The following is a 17,714-nucleotide window of genomic DNA, read 5'->3' as shown; positions in this document are numbered from 1 at the left end:
AGACTCCGGAAGATGGAGCCTTGGTGTCTTGGTGAGAACATTCTGGCTGCAGTGTGGAGGATAGATAGAGGTGACAAGACTGCAGAAAGGGAGAGACCAGAGGGGATGCTGCTGCAATACGGATGAAGCCTGATCCAAGGATGGAGAAGAGTGGAGAGATTCAAGACATATTTAGCAGGTAGATACCCCAAGACATGATGACTGATTTAATATGGAAGGGGAAGGGGGGTGAGGGTAACTCGCAGGTCTTAATTCAAATATCTTTTAGGCAAAAGTGCTGAGGTTTGGATCTGAGCTCTCCCTAGGACAGAGTTTCTCTACCTCAGCACTACTGAAATTTGGGACTGGATCATTTTTATTTGCGGGGAGGCTGTTCTGTGCATTGTAGAGTATTTAACAGCATCTCTGGCTTCTACCCACTAGATGACAATAGCACACACAACCCCAACACCACCAGCAGCTGCAACAATCAAAAATGTCTCTAGATATTGCCAATGTCCCCTGAGGATAAAATCGCTGTAGGGACAGAGCCCCCTATTACTCTCAAGTACTGCCTGACCCACTGGTTAAGTCACAGTAGTGCCTCAACAGGAGTTCAAACCCTGGATCTTCCACTTAACAGCTGTGCATCCTTGGGCAAGTCACTTCACCTCTCTGAGCCTCAATTTTCTCATTCCTAAAGTGAGGATCATGATCCCTGCCTCAAAGGACCATCAAATGAGGTGATTCTTAATTAAGTAGGTAAATAAAGAAGGGCAGGCCCTCTGTGCCTTCACAGGCGGAGTTGTTAGAGAAGAGCCCATCATGACAGCTGCACCTGTAGCTTCCCAAGGAGTTGGAACACTCAGAATGCTCTGGGCAGATTCCACTGGAGAGGCAGTCATTGATGTCTGAGGAGCAGTGGAGGAGAGTGAGCAGACAAAAGATTGGGTGTCTACAGTGAGAAACACATGTACCCAACTCAGTGATAGCATTCCTCCAAAGACCATGCCTGAGATCCTGAGAGCATTACGTGTACAGGCAAAATGACCTGGCTTTCCAGGGTTCCAGTTGTTTCCAGTAGGAGAAGAAAAACCACGCAAACAGCTGCACTTGTACCTCCCTGGCAGGTTTTTGCAGATTGAGTTGTGACCACATTGTAGGGGATTTTGAGAACACTCATCTATATCTGGATAGAGAAAGAGTCAGAGTTACAAAGTTGCTTCATCTTGTGCTGCCGATTGTATTTTACAAAGATGGTTGAAACAATGTTTCCCTCCCATAAGCCCTTCTTTCAGTGAGACCTTGGTACTCCATCCATAAGCAGTGGGGTCTATATTCCCTCCCCTTGAATCTGAGCATGCTTGTGACTATGGTGGAAGTGACACCAGGTCATAAAAATACCATGCTGGGTCAGAAGAATGTCACGCTGGGTCATAAATATATAATGTACTTCGTTGTTCTCTTGAGTGGCTCATTCTTGGAAATGAGCTACCATACTTTGAGGAAGCCCAACAAGCCGTGAAAATGCAGCTCACATGGGGCAGAACTAAGACATCCAGCCCACAGCCCTGGGGGAGGAGCCAGTCAACAGCCAGCACCACCTCGCCAGCCTTGTGAGTAGACCCTCTTCAAAGTGGATCCTCTAGCCTCCAGTTGAGGCTCAACTGACACTGTATGGAAGAGAGACAAGCCATCCTCTCCAAACTCAGCCCTAATAGCAGATTCATTCATGAGCAAAATAAATGATTGTTGTTTGCAACTAAGTTTGCCGGTGGTCTGTTACCCAACAATACATAGGTTGAACACCTTGCAAAGCCAATTCTAGGAATTTACTTCCTGAAGCACTCACGGAATTGTGCAGTCATGGTACCATGGTGGGGGGACCCTCCCCTAATTTCCTTCAGCCCTGCTCTGCCAAGTCACCCCAAATAAACACTTGCTATGTACTTGTCATGCAAGCACACCTTCAAGACAAGTCTCCTATAGCTTGCTACCCATCATTGCACCTCTCCTAGAGAGATATCTGGAGCTGCCACTGTACATCAACATAAGATCACAGGGACGTTCATTCAGCTTTGTTTCAAGTTGTAAAACATTAGAAAAACCTAAGTGCCTGTCAATAGAAGGATGATTGGAGTTGACTAAAGATTAAAGTTCGTGTTCCTTCATTCAACAAATATCTATTTAACTCACAATGTATCAGGTACCATGCTGGGGGTCAAAGACATACAGTGGACAAAATCGTTGCTATAGTATCCATCACTTTCTAGATGGGGAACATTGATTTCACACCAAATTTAAACACCAGGGCCCACCAGCACTACTGAGCTGACTGAATAACCCATGATCTGTAGCTCAAAGATAAAGAAGGACATTTGGGGCTCCCTGGAAACCACAGTGATAGAAATGCATTCTCTTCTTCAGAGCTCAGCAAACTACATCCCATAGGTCAAATCCGGCCCATCACTTGTTCGTGTAAATAAAGTTTTATTGGCACACAGCCACATCCATTCATTTTTGTATCATCTATGGCTGCTTTTGCACCACAACTGGAGCACTGAGTAGTCATGACAGAGATCATAAGCCTTGCAGTCTCCAAAATATTTACTTTCTGTTCCCTTACAGAAAATTTTGCCAACGTCTGGTCTTATTCAGAGGCATAATCAGATCTTTACTATCAAGAGAATAAGGGTCTAAATATAAGGAATGCAGACAAAGAACTTAGCTCTTTCTGGGAATTATGTCAGTTTATATTATTTACGTTAATATAGCCCTTGATACTGCACATGTGCCTAGCACACTGCATACATTGTTGCATTTAATCTTCCCAACTATCCTTTGAGATACATACTTTTATACACCCATTTTACAGATGGAAACATTGAGGTTTAGAGTGATTAAACATGCTTCCCCAACACCCCTTAACTAGAGTGTGGCAACTAAGCCACGTGTTTGAGAGACCCTCAGTAAAGTCAGAAAGACCTGGGTTTGAATCCTAGTTCAACTGCATGACCCTAAACAAATCACTTCAGCTCTCCAAGCCTCAGATTTCTCATCTGGACATTGGAGATCATCACAATGCTTACAGTCAATTTTATGTGACGATGCACATAAAGCCTTTCTCACGCAGGCTGGCACTCAATAAATGTCAAAAATTCTTATTATCTACTGGAGAGGTGACTGAAGGCACACCCCAAAAATGAAATCAGTGATTATTTCTGGATATTGACAGATAGTAGGATTTTTATTTTCATTTTCATCCTAGTGCTAGCCTCTAACCATTGGAAATTTTTGTGACCAGGAATAATTCTCATGATGAAAGAAAGAAAGAAAAAGAGAGAGAGAGAGAGAAATGAAGAATGAAAAGAAAGAAAGAGAGAAAGAGGGGGGGAGGGAGGGGGGAGGGAGGGAGGGAGGAAGGGAGGAAGGAAGGAAGGAAAGAAAGAAAGAAGGAAGGAAGGAAAGAAAGAAAGAAGGAAGGAAGGAAGGAAGGAAGGAAGGAAAGAAGGAAGGAAGGAAGGAAAGAAGGAAGAAAGAGACAGAGGCAGGGAGGGATGGAGGAAATCATATTTGGGGAAAAAACAAAAAGCACCCACATCTACTACCCAGCTAGCTTCTATTTGATTTTCCTACCACCTTTGAGGGGGTATGAACTCACCTTTGCATTCCACACCTGAGCCCCTGAACTGTGTCTCTCCGGTGCTGGACAGGAAGCCTTGTTTGCAAGTGCAGTAGTAACTTTTTGGAGTGTCGGTGCAGGTTGCATAAGCTGGGCAGACGGTCGTATCCACACACTCATTCGTTTCTGGGCAGCACAGAAGGAAGAGTTCGGGTTAGTGCACCAGAGCGGGGCTGCAAGGGAAGCCAGCGTTCGAGAGTAAAGGTGACCGTTGTGGGTTGAATTGTGTCCTTCAAAAAGATATGTTGAGGCCCTAAACCTGGTCCCTGAGAATGTGACCTTATTTGGAAATAGGGTCCTTGTAGATGCAATTAAGATGTAAGTTAATGTGGGATCATGCTGGAGAAGGATGGTCCCTTAATCTGATATAATTAGCGTCCTTATGAGAAGAGGAGAAGAGGCACAGGGACAGGCTTGGGGAGAACACCATGTGATACCAGAGGCAGAGATGGGAGTGATGCATCTACAAGTCAAGAGACACCGAGAATTGCTGGCAACACCAGAAGCTGAGAGAGACACAGAGCAGATTCTCTCCTAGAGCCTTCAGAGAAAGCACGGCCCTGCTGACACCTTAATTTCAGACCTCTGGCCTCCAGAACTGTGAGAGAACAAATTTCTGTTGTCTTAAGCCACATGGTTTGTGATAACTTGTTACAGCAGCCCTAGGAAACTGGTTAGTCAAGGACCTTACAGACCCTAGACTTTGCCACTCAAAGTGTGGTCCGTGGGTGGGCAGCATCAGCATCGCCTGGCATTTTGATGGAAACAGAAAACCCCAGGCCCTGCCCCAGATCTGCTGAAAGAATCTGCATTTTAGCAAGATCCTCAGGTGATGTGTGTGCACAAGAAGTGTGAGAAGTACTGATCTGGACTCTTGCTTCTCCAAGTGTGGTCCGCAGACCAGCAGCATCTGCCTCACCTGGGATCCCCGAGAGACCTTGGAAAATCAGGTGCTGATTCAGCTGGTCTGGGGGACCTGAGTCTCTGCATTTCTAACAAGCCTGTGACTGATGCTGATGATGCCAGTCCATGGACCACTCTGTGAGCATCAGAGCTCCAGACAGAAGAGTATGCGAGTCAAAGCTGCAGCCTTTGGAGCAAGGACCACCTGGGTTAAAGCTCCCACAGGAAACATCAAAGCAGGGAATGGTGGCTACTCCCCCACACCCATCTCCCCCTCTTCCTTTTATTAAAATGACCACCCATTTAAGCTTCAATCCCAGCTTCTCTTGCAGCTACGTGTGGCCATGTGGCTAAGTTCCAGCCAATGGAAATGAGCAGAAGTGATATGTGCACCTTTTGGCCACACCCTTAAAAAGAAGGAGCATGGTCTTCACTTCTCCTTTCCCTTTCACCTGGGCTGGAACATGGACAGAATGAGGTGATCTGTCCATAACCGTGGGGATGATGCTTTGGAAAACCTCCACACCGAGGGACGGAGAAACAACAAGATGGGAGGCACCTGGGAGCTGAGAAGATCTCAGACGAGGTAGCCCTGTCACCTTGTTCCATCCTCAAAGTGGAGATTTATGAGAGGGTGAAGAATAAACTTCTAAGAGATAAACATTTTAAGTTGTTGTCATTTGGTTTCTACGGAAACAGTCAAAACTACATCCTAGCCACCCCAGCCCTGGGACAAGTGAAGTTCACATCTCTGTACCTCCGTTTACTTCTTTGGCCCTCAACTCATGTCCAGTGTGTTCCCAAGCCCCATTGATTCTTCCTCCCAAATATTCGACATCTACCCACATCTCTCCATTTCCATGGCTATGCTTGGTACAGATCTTCCCCTGGATGCTGCATCCCCTACATCCCCTACAGCCCCTACACCCTCCACTGTTCCCTGCAATCATTTCTGAATGCAAATCTGATCACCCACCCCCACCCCTGCCTACAACACTCCCTGTTGCACTCAGAATGAAAATGCAAGTTACTTAATATGACCTGGAAAGTCCCCAGTGACCAGACCGAACCACATCTCTCTTCACTCTCCATTTCTAGCCTCCCCCAGCACAGGGCCTTTGCACATGCTGTTCTGTTTTCCTCTGCTTTGCCTGGCCAGCTCCTATTCATTCTCCAGTTCTTGCTTAAATGTCACTTCCTCCAAGAAGCCTTCCCTGACTCCCCCATAGCTCCCTGTGCTCTCTGTTTATGGCACTTATCAAAATTATAATTGGTGGATTATTTGAGTGGTTAGCTTTTTAGTGATCATCTCCTCTACTACACTGTGAGTTCCAGGAGGACAAAGCCACAGGTGGGGGCAGGCTTCCAGGTGCTAGGGAAGGGACTCACTTGACACTGTCATTTCTGTGTTTGGCAGAATAATGGCCCCCCCAAAGATGACCACGTCCAAATCCCTGGAACCTGCAAATATGCTATGCTACATGGCACAGGGATATTAAGGTTGCAGATGGAATTAAGACTGTTAATCAGCTGACCCTGAGATGGAGAGATTAGCCTGGGTTATCCAGGTGGGACCAACACAATCACAAGCATCTTCATAAAAGACAGGTGAAACCAGGAGAGACAGAGTCAGAGTGAAGCAATGTGAGAAAAACTTGACCAGCCCCTGTTGGTTCTGGAGATGGAAAAAGAGGGACACGAATAAAGGGATACAGTTGGCTTCTAGAAGCCAGAAAAGGCAAGAAAACAGATTCTCCCCTAGAACTTCCAGCGAGGAATGCAGCACTGCTGACACCTGGATTTCAGCCCAGTGGGACCCGTTTCAAACTTCTGACCTCCAGAACTGTAAGAATACGCTTCTGTTGTTTCAAGCCACCAAGTTTTCGGTGACTTGTTACAGCAGCAATAGGAAACTAATACAACTTCCATTATATGGATGTGGAAAACTGAGGCTCAGAGAGGTTAAGTAACTTGCCCAAGGGCACACAGCCGGTGAATGGCAGCATCAGGCCGGTGAAAACCCTAAGTGCATGATTTTCATTACTTCTACACGACAAGAGGTAGGTCTGACTGGAAATGGAGTAAATTTTCAGGCAATATCTAAGATAATTCTACATAAAAACTTTTGTAATTGGTTGTTTAAAGTTTCTCTCCCTGATTGACTGTGAGCCCCCAGAAGACATGTGTGACCATCTTACTTACTACTGCATCCCAAGTGCATAGAATAGCGCCTGGTGCATAGTCGGTGCTCAATGATAAAGACCTCACTGAGAAGGTAACATTTGAGCAAAGATCTGAAGGAGGTGAGTGAGCTATGAAGCTAATTAAAGCAGAGGAGACAGCAAGTGCAAAGGCCCATTGGCAGGACCACACCTTGTGATTTTGGGGAACTACAAGGAGGCCGATGTCGTTGGAGTACAGTGGATAAATGGAGAGTGGGAGGAGGTGACATAGCAAGATCATGCAGGATCTGCTGGACCACTGTAAGACTTCAGCATTTTATCAGAGCAAAAGGGGAGCATGGGAGAGTTTTGAGCAGAGGAAGGACAGAGCATGACTTTAATGTGATCCTTCTGGCCAGTGGTTGGAAGATGCACTGTAGAGGGACAGAGGCCGGATGACCAGGGAGGAGGTGACCACACTTGTCGAGGCGAGCGATGATGGTGGATACAACCCAGGTGGGAGCTATGGAAAGCTAGGATTCTGGATTTATTTTGAAGGTAACGTTAACAGGATTTGCCAGTGGATGGGATGTGGGGTGTGAAATAAATAGAGGGGCACAGCGAGAATGCCAGCATCAATTGGTAGGATAGGACATCATAGGAAAACTCTTTATAAAGTGCCATGAAAACGTAAGAGATAGGGCCAGCCCTGTGGCTTAGCGGTTAAGTGGGCGCGCTCCGCTGCTGGCGGCCCGGGTTCGGATCCCGGGCGCACACCGACGCACCACTTCTCCGGCCATGCTGAGGCCGCATCCCACATACAGCAACTAGAAGGATATGCAGCTATGACATACAACTATCTACTGGGGCTTTAAGGGAAAAAAATAAATAAATAAAATCTTAAAAAAAAAAAAAGTATGAGATGGATTATCATTATTAGGGTCTTGAGACCCAAGCTCTTTGCTCCCTACAGCATGATTTGTTTATTTCCCTTCCCTGCATGATGCCTCAGATAACATCTTGCTTCTCATTTCCAGCTTCCTCTTTCAGCTACGAAGGCAACATTTCTCTCTTTGCAGACTTCCGGCACGTTATCACTTGTGGTCTCTCAACTCTGAGCTTCCCATTACTCACAACTCAAATCCACCCCAAACCAGACTAGCAACCCAGTCATGTCTGACTGGGCACTTGTCAACCTCTCCAGCTCGTCTCCTATCCTGCCCCATCAGCCATGCTCACTTTCACTCAGTTCTCCAAATTCCTTCCAGTCTCAGCCCGCAGATCTTGAGACTTGCCAGCCTCCATAATTGTGTGAGCCAATTCTCTATAATGAATCTTTACGTATGTGTGTGTGTGTGTGTATACAGATATATAGATATCCATCCTATTAGTTCTGTTTCTCTGAACAACCCTGACAAATACAAACACCTACTATACACCAGGCCCTATTCTAGGCACTGTGGATTCAGCGGCGGAACAAGACACACAAAATTCTCCACCTTCACAGAGCTGATAATCTGGAGATGTGGGGGTGAGGGATACAATGTCAAAAATAGAGAGGTCACTAAGAAGACGACACATGAGCTAAAACATAAAGAAGGTGAGGGAGGGAGCCACGTGTATATGTAGGGCAAGAGCTTTCCAGGCAGAAGGAACTGCGTGTGCAAAGACCCTGGGACAGGACTGTGCCTGGCATGTTGGAGGAAGAGTGAGGAGGCCCGCGTGGCTGGAGCAGAGGAAGCGAAGGGGAGAGAGGGAGGAGGGGAGGGCAGGAAGGGGATAGGGGAAGATTGTGCAGGGCCTTGTGAGCCACAAGGAGGACTTGAGAGTTTACCCAGAGGGAGGTGGGAGCCCTGAAGGGCTGTGGGCCAAGGAGGGATGGCCCCTGACTCAGGGGTTCACAGGTGCCCTCTGGCCGCTCTTGGAAGGGCAAGGAGTGGGGATACCAGGGCACAGGCCACTTCAACACCCCAACTGAGACACACACATGATCTTCAAAACAATTTAATGGTCATTTAACTGACCTAAGCAGAAAATGAGACTCAGAGAGACAAAGGAACTTATTAAAATACAAATAGAGCTTTCATTTCATAAGTGACTTCCGTGCAACAGGCCTCTTCCATGCATTTTCTGCAGTCCCCACTGTAATGCGTCGAGGTAGTTGACCAAGTCATCCTGGCTTTCCCAGGATTTTCCTGTTGTTAGCCCTCAAAGTCCAAATTCCTGGGATCCGCCCCCCCGATCCCAGTCTGGGGCAAGTCAGGATGGTCAGTCACCCTGCTTCAAGGTAAACGTTACAACTCCATTTTACAAATGTGGAAACGGATGCCCAAGAGAGTTCCCGTAGCCTGCCCCAGGCCACACCACAAGTCAGAACGCAAGAGGAGAGCAAAGTAGAGGGGATGAGTGCAGGGAGGGAGTCCAGGGGACCCGCCGTGGTCCTGGCTCTGCCCCTCACTGGCTCCCAGCTTCAGCCCAGCCGCAGCCCAGCCACTAACAACCAGATAATACGCGTTTCTCCAAGGAGGAGGAGGAGGAACAGAAGGAGGAGAGGAGGAGGGGGAGGAGGGGAAGAAGGGGAGGGGGAGGCTGAGGGGGTGGGGGAGGAGCAGAGGAGAAGGAGGAGGCAGAGGAGCAGGAGGAGAAGGAGGGGAAGGAGGGAGGAGTGGGAGGAGGGGGGAGGAGGAGGGGGAAGAAAAGGGAGAAGGAGGGGAGGAGGGAGAAGAGGAGGAGGGGGGAAGAGGAGGAAGAGAGGCAAGAGGAGTGGAAGAAGAGGAAGGGGGAGAGGGAGGAGGGAAGTCAGGGAAGAGGGGAGAGAGGAAGAGGGGGAGGAAGGGAGGAAGGGAGGGAGGAGGAGGGGGAGGAAGGGAGGGAGGAGAGGAGGGAGGGAGGAGGGGAGGGAAAAGGAGGGGGAGGAGGAGGGGGAGGGAGGGGAGGGAAGAGGAGAGGAGGGAGGAGGAGGGGAGGAGGGGAGGAGGGGAGGGAGGAGGAGGGGAGGGAGGAGGAGGGGAGAGACAAGGAGGGGGAGGGAGGAGGGGAGGGAGGAGGAGGGGAGGAGGGGAGGGAGGAGGAGGGGAGGAGGGGAGGGAGGAGGAGGGGAGGGAGGAGGAGGGGGAGTGTTAACATAATGGAGCGCTTACCATGTTCCACGTACCACTCTAAGCACTGCCCGTACACACCTCATTTAATCCTCATCAAAACCCTGTGGAATTAACTCCTCTTACCCTCATTTTCAAGGACACTGAAGTCGTGGGGATTTTATTGAAATGCCTGAGGTCCCCAAGGCAATGAGCACCAGAACCAAGATTTGAACCCAGGAAGAGTGACTCCAGAGCCCCCCTCTTAGCAACTCCACATGGAGGGGAGTCCTCACAACTATCCCATTAGGTAGGGGTCGTCCCAATACCCACTAATCAGATGATGACACCGGGAGATGGAAGTGCTTGCCCAAGGCCTGATTGCCTTCAATCTGGGGGAGTTTCTTACCAAAAGCCGTCCCTGTCAGATTCAGCAGCCGACCTGCAAGCAGAGGACAGAGAAGTTGTTAGCTGCCTTGGAGATCTGGCCATGAGCCACCCGCTCACCCAGCCAGGCTCCGTATTTCCCTGGGGGCCAAGGTCACGGTGGCAAGTTACGGAAGCAGGCATTGGTATGTGATGAAGAAAACCCAGTCTCTTCCTGGAGATTTACCTGCATCAGCTCATGAGTTCCTCACACCTTGCCAGGTGAGACGGGTGGGACAGTAGCCACTCTTGGCACCACCCCCATCCCCTGTACCAGGTTGGCACACTCGTCTGACAGCTGTTTCACTGCTCCAGAAGCGATGACAGACAGATGCAGGAGTGTAACAGCGCAGCCATCCCCTTGCCTCTGAGCAGGTGAACGTCTCGGGTGCAATTCACACTCTAGAGCTCCGGCGGGATGGGCTGTGGCTAAGCCTTTCCTGAAATGCCTTCTGAGTGGCTAGTTTCTCCCCCTGCCCTATCCTGCTTCCCTCACTCCTGCAAGTGTCTGCAAGTGCCTCCTGAGAGCCCTCTCTTCATGAATTACTCACACCAGAATCCTCATCTCAGGCTCTGCTTCGACGGAAACTAACCAAAAGCAGATGGTAATCCTTATTTTTGTTTCTTTTGTTTTTATCTTTTTTTAAGAAGGTAATAATCGCTTGTTGTAAAAAAAATTCGAACAATGCAGAAGTGTATAAAATTAAAAGTGAAGGTCTCCCCGTCCCCCATCCTCATACCCAGAGGTAACAATTGTCAAAAGCTTGAGTGAATCCTTCAAGGCTGGGTCCTATTCACAACTCAACTGTGCAAATATACTATCAAATAGAAATGAATTTATAAATTCACACAATTTTCTTAACACAAATAGGATCGTGCAATCTACAATCCGCTGTGCTCTCTAATACAGTAGCTACTATTTACACTTAAATCTATTAAAATTAAATAAAATGAAACATGCCATTCCTCAGTATATCAGCCATTTATCAGCTACTCAATAACCACATGTGACTAGTGGCTTCTGTGGATCCAGAACACTCCATCATCATGGAAAGTTCTGTTGGACAGCTCTGTTCTATTTCTACTTGCTTTTTCACTCAACAGTATGTCTTGCAAACCAAGAGGAGCAAAATTTGTCAGGCATTGAAGCTGTACAATGGGCACATGGGTGTTTGTTATACTTTCTTTGCTGCCTCTGAGTGTTTAAATATTTCTATAATAGAAATTTAAGAAAATAATACATTTTGGGCGACTTTCCATGTCAGTCCATATAGACCTAACTCATGCTTTTTAACAGCTGCATAGTATTCCATTGTATCCATGAGCTATAGCTGCGCCAGAAATAGCTAGGTAGCCAAAGATCAAACAAAAACTCCACACTCCCCTTTCCGTGGTGTGGAATTGTCACTAGGAGGCAGCCGCCCAACCATGGACTACATTTCCCAGCTCACCTTGCATCCAGGTATGGTCATGTGACCGTGAGCAGAAGTGACATGTGTCACGGCCAGGCCTAGGCTTTTATCAAGTGGGTGTGCCTTCTCCACTGTTTCTTTCCCCTTCTGCCACTGTCTGCAGAAGTCTCTGAGACCCTAGCTTGGCTGAGCCCCAATACAGAAGGATCTGGGTCCCTGAATCATCCCATGGAGGAAAGCCACTCACTAGCCAGAAATAACTGCGTTGGACTCTTAAACAAACAAGAATTAAATTTCTTTTTATTAAGCCACTGACAGTTTTGGGTTTATTTGTTACAGTAGCTGGAGTTACTCTAACAAACACAACAATTTACCCAATCAGTCCCTGAGTGCCCATTCTTGAGTATATAGCAAGGTATCTCTGTATGTTATATGACTATCTCTTTGGAGTAAATTTCTGGATGAGCGGTTGCTGTGTCAAGTGTATGTCCATTTTTATAACATTTTATTAAGTGTAATATATATAGAAAAGTGCAAGTATCATAAGTGTACACTTGGATGAACTCTCACAAAGTTAACACACCTGTGTTTATGCATTTTTAATCCTGATAGTACAGAATTTTCTCAAACGTTAAGCCTTTTGAATTCCCATTTATAAATTCCTTGTACAACCCTCTACCATACATTTCTCACACTCTCTATGTGGCGCACATATTCTTCGTTTATCCATCTAACTTGCCCACACTCTGCCAGGCTTGGACTGGGTCCCAGAGCTATGGAGATTAATACAATCTCTTTCTCACCAAGCAAAGGCTTTCTGGGCTCAGGTTTATTAAAAAATTTTATTAAAGATTTTTTATTATTTAAAAAACAATAGTTTTTTTAAATCAAGGATGACCTTTTTGGGCATATATTGATGTAACTTTCTCTTTTCCACTTATAGGGATGTGAACCCCCCCACCCCCGCTCAAACCCATCCTGCCAAAAGATTTCATCTCATTCAGGAAAATTTAAGATGTCTTAGCTGCAGACACACAATGACAGCCAAAGGTAATGTTCAGATTTTCATTATCAAATTGGGTTTTTGGGTTCCCAAGAAGACAGTAGTCTTGAAAGCAAAGCCTTACAAGATGCATATATTTTGGGAGTCTAATGTACAAAATGGTAACTATAGTTAACAATAGTGTACTATATACTTGAAAGTTGCTAAGAGTAGATCTTGAATGTTCTCACCACAAAAAAAAAAAAATGGTAGTTATGTGAGGTGATGAAGGTGTTAGCTAATGTTACGGTGGTAACCATTGTGCAATATATAAGTGTATCAAATCAACATGCTGCATGCCTTACACTTGCGCAATGTTATATCTCAATTCTATGTCAATAAATGTTTTTTTCAATAGCCAGGCTTGGAGGACTGGAAGATAGAGATTTCATTAAGCTGTGGCGTAGAGAGGACTCAGGATATGATGTAAGGGAAATACCTATTATATAGGAAGGGTGAAAACTGAAGGAAGCTAAAAGAGAACTAAGACGAAGAAGACTCACCAGGATTCCTGCTTCTCTGCCATCTCCCCTCAAGGCTAAATATAAGTGGTGATGGGTCACCTGAGAGATTTCCAGATAGGAGTGGGTGAATTTAGAGGCATCAAGGCTAAGGGTTAACTTCTCCCAACAAAAGCTTTCTTTCTGCTGTTGCCACATCCAACGCGGTGTGGGAGCCAAGGATTAGAACAAGCAGACGGAGAGAGCTGGTAGGTGACCCAAGAAAACTCTTATGGTTTCTGTAGCCTGGACATGGAAACCAGGAGCTACTGCATGGACCCCTTGGAGATGCTGAGCTTCTGAGAGGATTGATGGACAAGCAAGAACCAAGATGGGGCCATGCTCCATCTGTAGACAAAACACCGCACCTGGAGTCCACACTTCACAGCTACAAGATCCCATAAGCTGCCCCTATGCCAATACCCAGACACCATCTTGGGAGGAACAAGGGTAGGGTGAGAAATTTTGAAAGATTAAGTCTTCATACAATATAAACGGGGTTTCCCAAATAAGACTAAACCAAGAAACTGAGACACTGAGAACACTGAGAAAACTAACACTGTTTTCCTCCTCTATCCAGTAGGAGCTTATATGGAAGATGAGAATACTTAATGAAACATTAAAAAAAATGCATATTTTTTCCACATTGAGTTGTAGTTTGAGTAAATTTCATGCCCATTCCCACCACGCTACCATTTATGAAGCTCTTGTCACGCACACCAGGTGGTTTAGAAAGTTACCCCTTTTGACTCAAGCTTCACAACATCCCTGTGGGATAGGAACCTTGTTATCTGTACTTCATAGCTGAGGAAACTGAAGATCAGAGAGGTAATGTGACTTGCCTGAGGTCACACAGCAAGTCCAAGGCACAAAGGAAAGAGCCTGGAGTGGGAACCAGGAGACCTGGAAGTTATCCCTTGTTCTGCCACTAACTAGCTCTCAGCAAGTGACCAGCTGTCAGCCTCTGAACAAAAGAATCTCCTCTCCAGAAGACGTCCTCCCACCACATTGGACATATGGATTCTCTTGGACCAACTTACGCCATGCCACTGATTCCGGTGGGGTTAATGTGACTGTTTCGCAGCTACATATACCACAACACCCTGTGTAGAAAGAAAAGAAAAATACCGTGAAGCAGCAAGAAGCTTTTTGGGCTCAACCTTAAAAATTACTCCTGGCATGGCCTCAGGTTTGATGAGCTTACATGAGAGACCCAATTGAGTGAGAAACATACATTATTGCACATAATCTTCACAGCCACCATTCCTGCCTTTCTGCACTTTATTTTGGTTTTTCATTTTGATTGTATTCATTTTCTTCTCAATTACAAAAATAGCTCCAAGCGGTTTTCAAAGATGTACAATAAAACACACATTCTCAAAAGGAATGACATCTCCCCCAAAAGGGCAAAACTTGGTTCTTTTGGGAAAGATGAAAAAAATCTTACTCTTTTATGTATAATACACATATAGATATACATATAATACACAAATAGATGTACAGTCTGTGGTATTAAAATTTCATGAAATGGTAGGGCAATTAGTTTTTTTAAATATCTAAAAGGCAGTGTAGTCCTCCAGCATTTAGCTCTTCTCCAACATCATCATCATCATCATCATCATTATCCCTCACCACCATCATCATCGCTATCATCACCACCATCATCACCTTCATCACCACCACCATCATCATCTTCATCAGCACCACTGCCACCACCACCACTACCATCATCATCCTCTTCATCATCACCACCACCACCACCATCATCATCATCACCACCACCATCATCATCTTCATCATCACCATCACCATCATCACCACCACCACCACCACCACCATTATCATCACCCTCACCATCAACATCATCAAAGTCATCATAACTACTCTTTGCTGGTTGACTTCAGAGCATAACGAGGGGTGCTAATGGCTAATACCAGTGCTGACACCCCAAAGCAACAACTCTGCATTCCTGCATTTGGAGTCCATGACTTATCTGCTTCTTCTGATGAAGCCTTCCAGTCAACCAGTTCCACAGACCCAAACTCCCAACACTCCAACTCACCATCACTAACTGAAATCCTCTTGCTCATGAATTATCTTAGAGGCAACCGAGTATCGCATTTAAGCATACCAAATCTGGCATCAAAATATGCGGGTTTAAAAATCTGGCTTCACCAATTACAGACCATGTGGCCTCAGGGAAGTTATTTAATCTCATCATAGCTAAGTTTCCTCCTTCATAAAATAGGAGAAACTCTACAACAGCAGAGGAAACCCACACTTGTCACTTAGAAAAGATCCCTCATTCTTAGATTTGAACCCATGACCCAAACTCACAAGACATGTCAAAGAAACCACAACATAGAAGATAAACAATACCAAGAAAAACTGACGCCTAAAGAAGAAGCAATAAGAGGACAGACAGAAAGTCTCCATCTCATTGTTCTGATCTTAGCACAAATATCATCCCCTCAGAAATGTCTTTCCTGACTTCCGCCTTCAATACAACCCCTAGTCACACTCTATAACAACTTCTTTCATAGCACTTATTATTACCTGAAATGCTTTTGTTTATTATTTGTGGTAGCATAGTGTAGTGATAAAGCATACAGACTCTGGACCAGACTGCCTGGTTTTAAACCCTGACTCTACCCCTTACCAGCTAAGCTGTCTTGGGCAAGATATTTAATCTCTTTTGCCTCAGTTTTCTCCTTTGTAAAATGGAGCTATTGATGACCCAATATCAGAGAAATTCTGTGAAGGTTGAATGCATTCTATATTTGAGGAACTTAGAATGATGGTAAGTGGGTGGTTGCTGTTACTGTTAGTGGATTCTTTTCCACCCACCCCCTCCCACTAGGATGTTAGCCCCACGAGAGTAGGAACCTCGTCTGTTTATTCACTTCTCTATCCTCATTGCCTAGAACAGCTCCTGATACATAGTAGGTACTCAGGAAATACATGTCAAGTGAATGGCTATAAAGGAATTCTGCTCTGACGGATGGAATTCCCTGAGCTAGAGTGATTTTTGTTGAAGGTCCCCCAATAAAGGTGTTTGCAGTGTCCAACCTACATTTATGACCTCTTGGCTGGACGGTCCATGGCCCTCCCTTTTTCCTACAGCCTGTTTCCAGCCCAGGCTTCCCCGAGTGCCCCATTCAGCCTCACAGGCACCCCAGAAGAGGAGCAAGCTGAAGGTCCACATCGTGCTGCGTTTCTGTCACTCAAAGAGGGGAACCTTTTCTCTGTTCTCCGGGTTTTCAATTACAGAAAGTGTGGGAAGACGGCAGGGGTGGAGCTGGAATTGCTCAACACTGTGAGAATATCATGACCCTTTTTGCTGAGTTGCTCCCACTAAATGAGGACAGGGTGGCAAACCCCTTATTTTCTCCTCTCATCACCGTGAAGAAAAATTGGTCTGGCTGCTGTGTCACCATGTTCTCTCTCTCCCTCTCTCTCTCCTTCCCTCCTGCTCTCTTTTTTCTTTCCTCACCAACATCTACCTCCCATCTCTCATCACCTTCCTCCATTGCACCCAATAATAAATGGGCTTCCACCACTTGACCCCGATGAGGCAAGTCCCAACTCAAGGGTCTCTTCCCAGCCTGCTCCATAAAAATAAGCACCATAGCCATCATGTACCAGGCACTGTGTAGACACATTGCCAACAAAATTTAATTTCATCATCATGTCAACATTGTAAAGTAGGGATTCCCACCCCCACCTATTTTACCAAAAAATACAAAAGGAAACTGAGGCTTGGAGAAGAGATGTGACTTGTCCAAGATTACTTGGACCTGAAACTTGAATCCAGGACCCTCTGAATCCAAGGTCTAGAGTATAATCATTTTATCTGCCTTCAGCTCTCCACTATATCTGATCATATCCATCATCACCACAATGCACAGCAATACTCCCACCCCATTCCCAGCCCTCCAACCCAACCCAACACACACATGCACAATCTCATACATATGGAGGTCTAGTAATGCCTTAGTTGGGGTCCCCCAGAAGCAGATGCTGAGACAAGAATTCTGGTAAGAGTAGTTTATCAAGGAGGTTCCCAAAAACTCCAGCTAGCTAGAGGGGGAAGTGAGATAGGGAAGGGAAAGAGCCCACAGTGGGTGTGTTATCAATCAGGTTACATAGCGAGAAACTGGATCTTAATCTCCCTGGCACCTCTGGAAGGCAGCATAGAGTGCACTCTTCAGAGTTATCCCAACTGAGGGGCGAGGGAACTGGGGTGTTTATCCACCAGCTCCTGTCACTCACAGATTGAGGCTCCAGAGTGTAACCCTCTTGATAACAAAATGCAGTGGCTGGAAGATGTCAGTCTAGTGTGTCCTGAGGGGTTGAGGGTCACGGGAGTGGGCAGGCACCAAGAGTATCTGCTACAAGCTAAAAAGTGAGATGGAAAGACCAGCCCCAAGTTCTTGGGAAGAAAAGCCCCACTTGTCTTTGCATTCTCCCTTTTGATCTGTGCAAGGCAAGATACCCATCTTGGAGTTATGATCACTGAAGCAGATTCATC

The 17,714-nt window shown here is 46.1% G+C and overlaps 1 protein-coding gene across 1 annotated transcript; it reads right to left on the bottom strand.

The window, feature by feature from the left end:
* Nucleotides 1-481: 481 nt before the first annotated feature.
* On the bottom strand, nucleotides 482-16,413 carry LOC131401851 (adhesion G protein-coupled receptor E1-like). The gene is made up of 6 exons (XM_058536949.1): nucleotides 16,358-16,413; nucleotides 14,224-14,286; nucleotides 10,213-10,245; nucleotides 3,641-3,787; nucleotides 1,013-1,168; nucleotides 482-501 (listed from the first exon to the last, which is right to left on the bottom strand). The coding sequence occupies exons 1-6, from the start codon at nucleotides 16,386-16,388 to the stop codon at nucleotides 482-484; spliced, it is 450 nt and encodes a 149-aa protein (XP_058392932.1). The 5' UTR covers nucleotides 16,389-16,413.
* Between the last annotated feature and the right edge of the window lie 1,301 nt (nucleotides 16,414-17,714).

This window comes from Diceros bicornis (assembly GCF_020826845.1).
Source record: "Diceros bicornis minor isolate mBicDic1 chromosome 21 unlocalized genomic scaffold, mDicBic1.mat.cur SUPER_21_unloc_1, whole genome shotgun sequence".
Classification (NCBI taxonomy): Eukaryota; Metazoa; Chordata; class Mammalia; order Perissodactyla; family Rhinocerotidae; genus Diceros; species Diceros bicornis.
The sequence above is the reverse complement of the archived record's forward strand: the minus strand, read 5'-3'. Positions and strand labels throughout refer to the sequence as shown.

What these genes read in the sequence shown, in the direction of transcription:
- LOC131401851 (XM_058536949.1), bottom strand. Translation starts at nt 16,388, where the DNA reads ATGTGGACCTTCAGCTTGCTCCTCTTCTGGG. An exon ending in TCTGACAGGGACGGCTTTTG is followed by an intron (nt 3,788 to 10,212) that starts GTAAGAAACTCC and finishes TGTGCTGCCCAG; the next exon opens with AAACGAATGAGTGTGTGGAT. An exon ending in AGGTCATTTTGCCTGTACAC is followed by an intron (nt 502 to 1,012) that starts GTAATGCTCTCA and finishes TTTTATCCTCAG; the next exon opens with GGGACATTGGCAATATCTAG.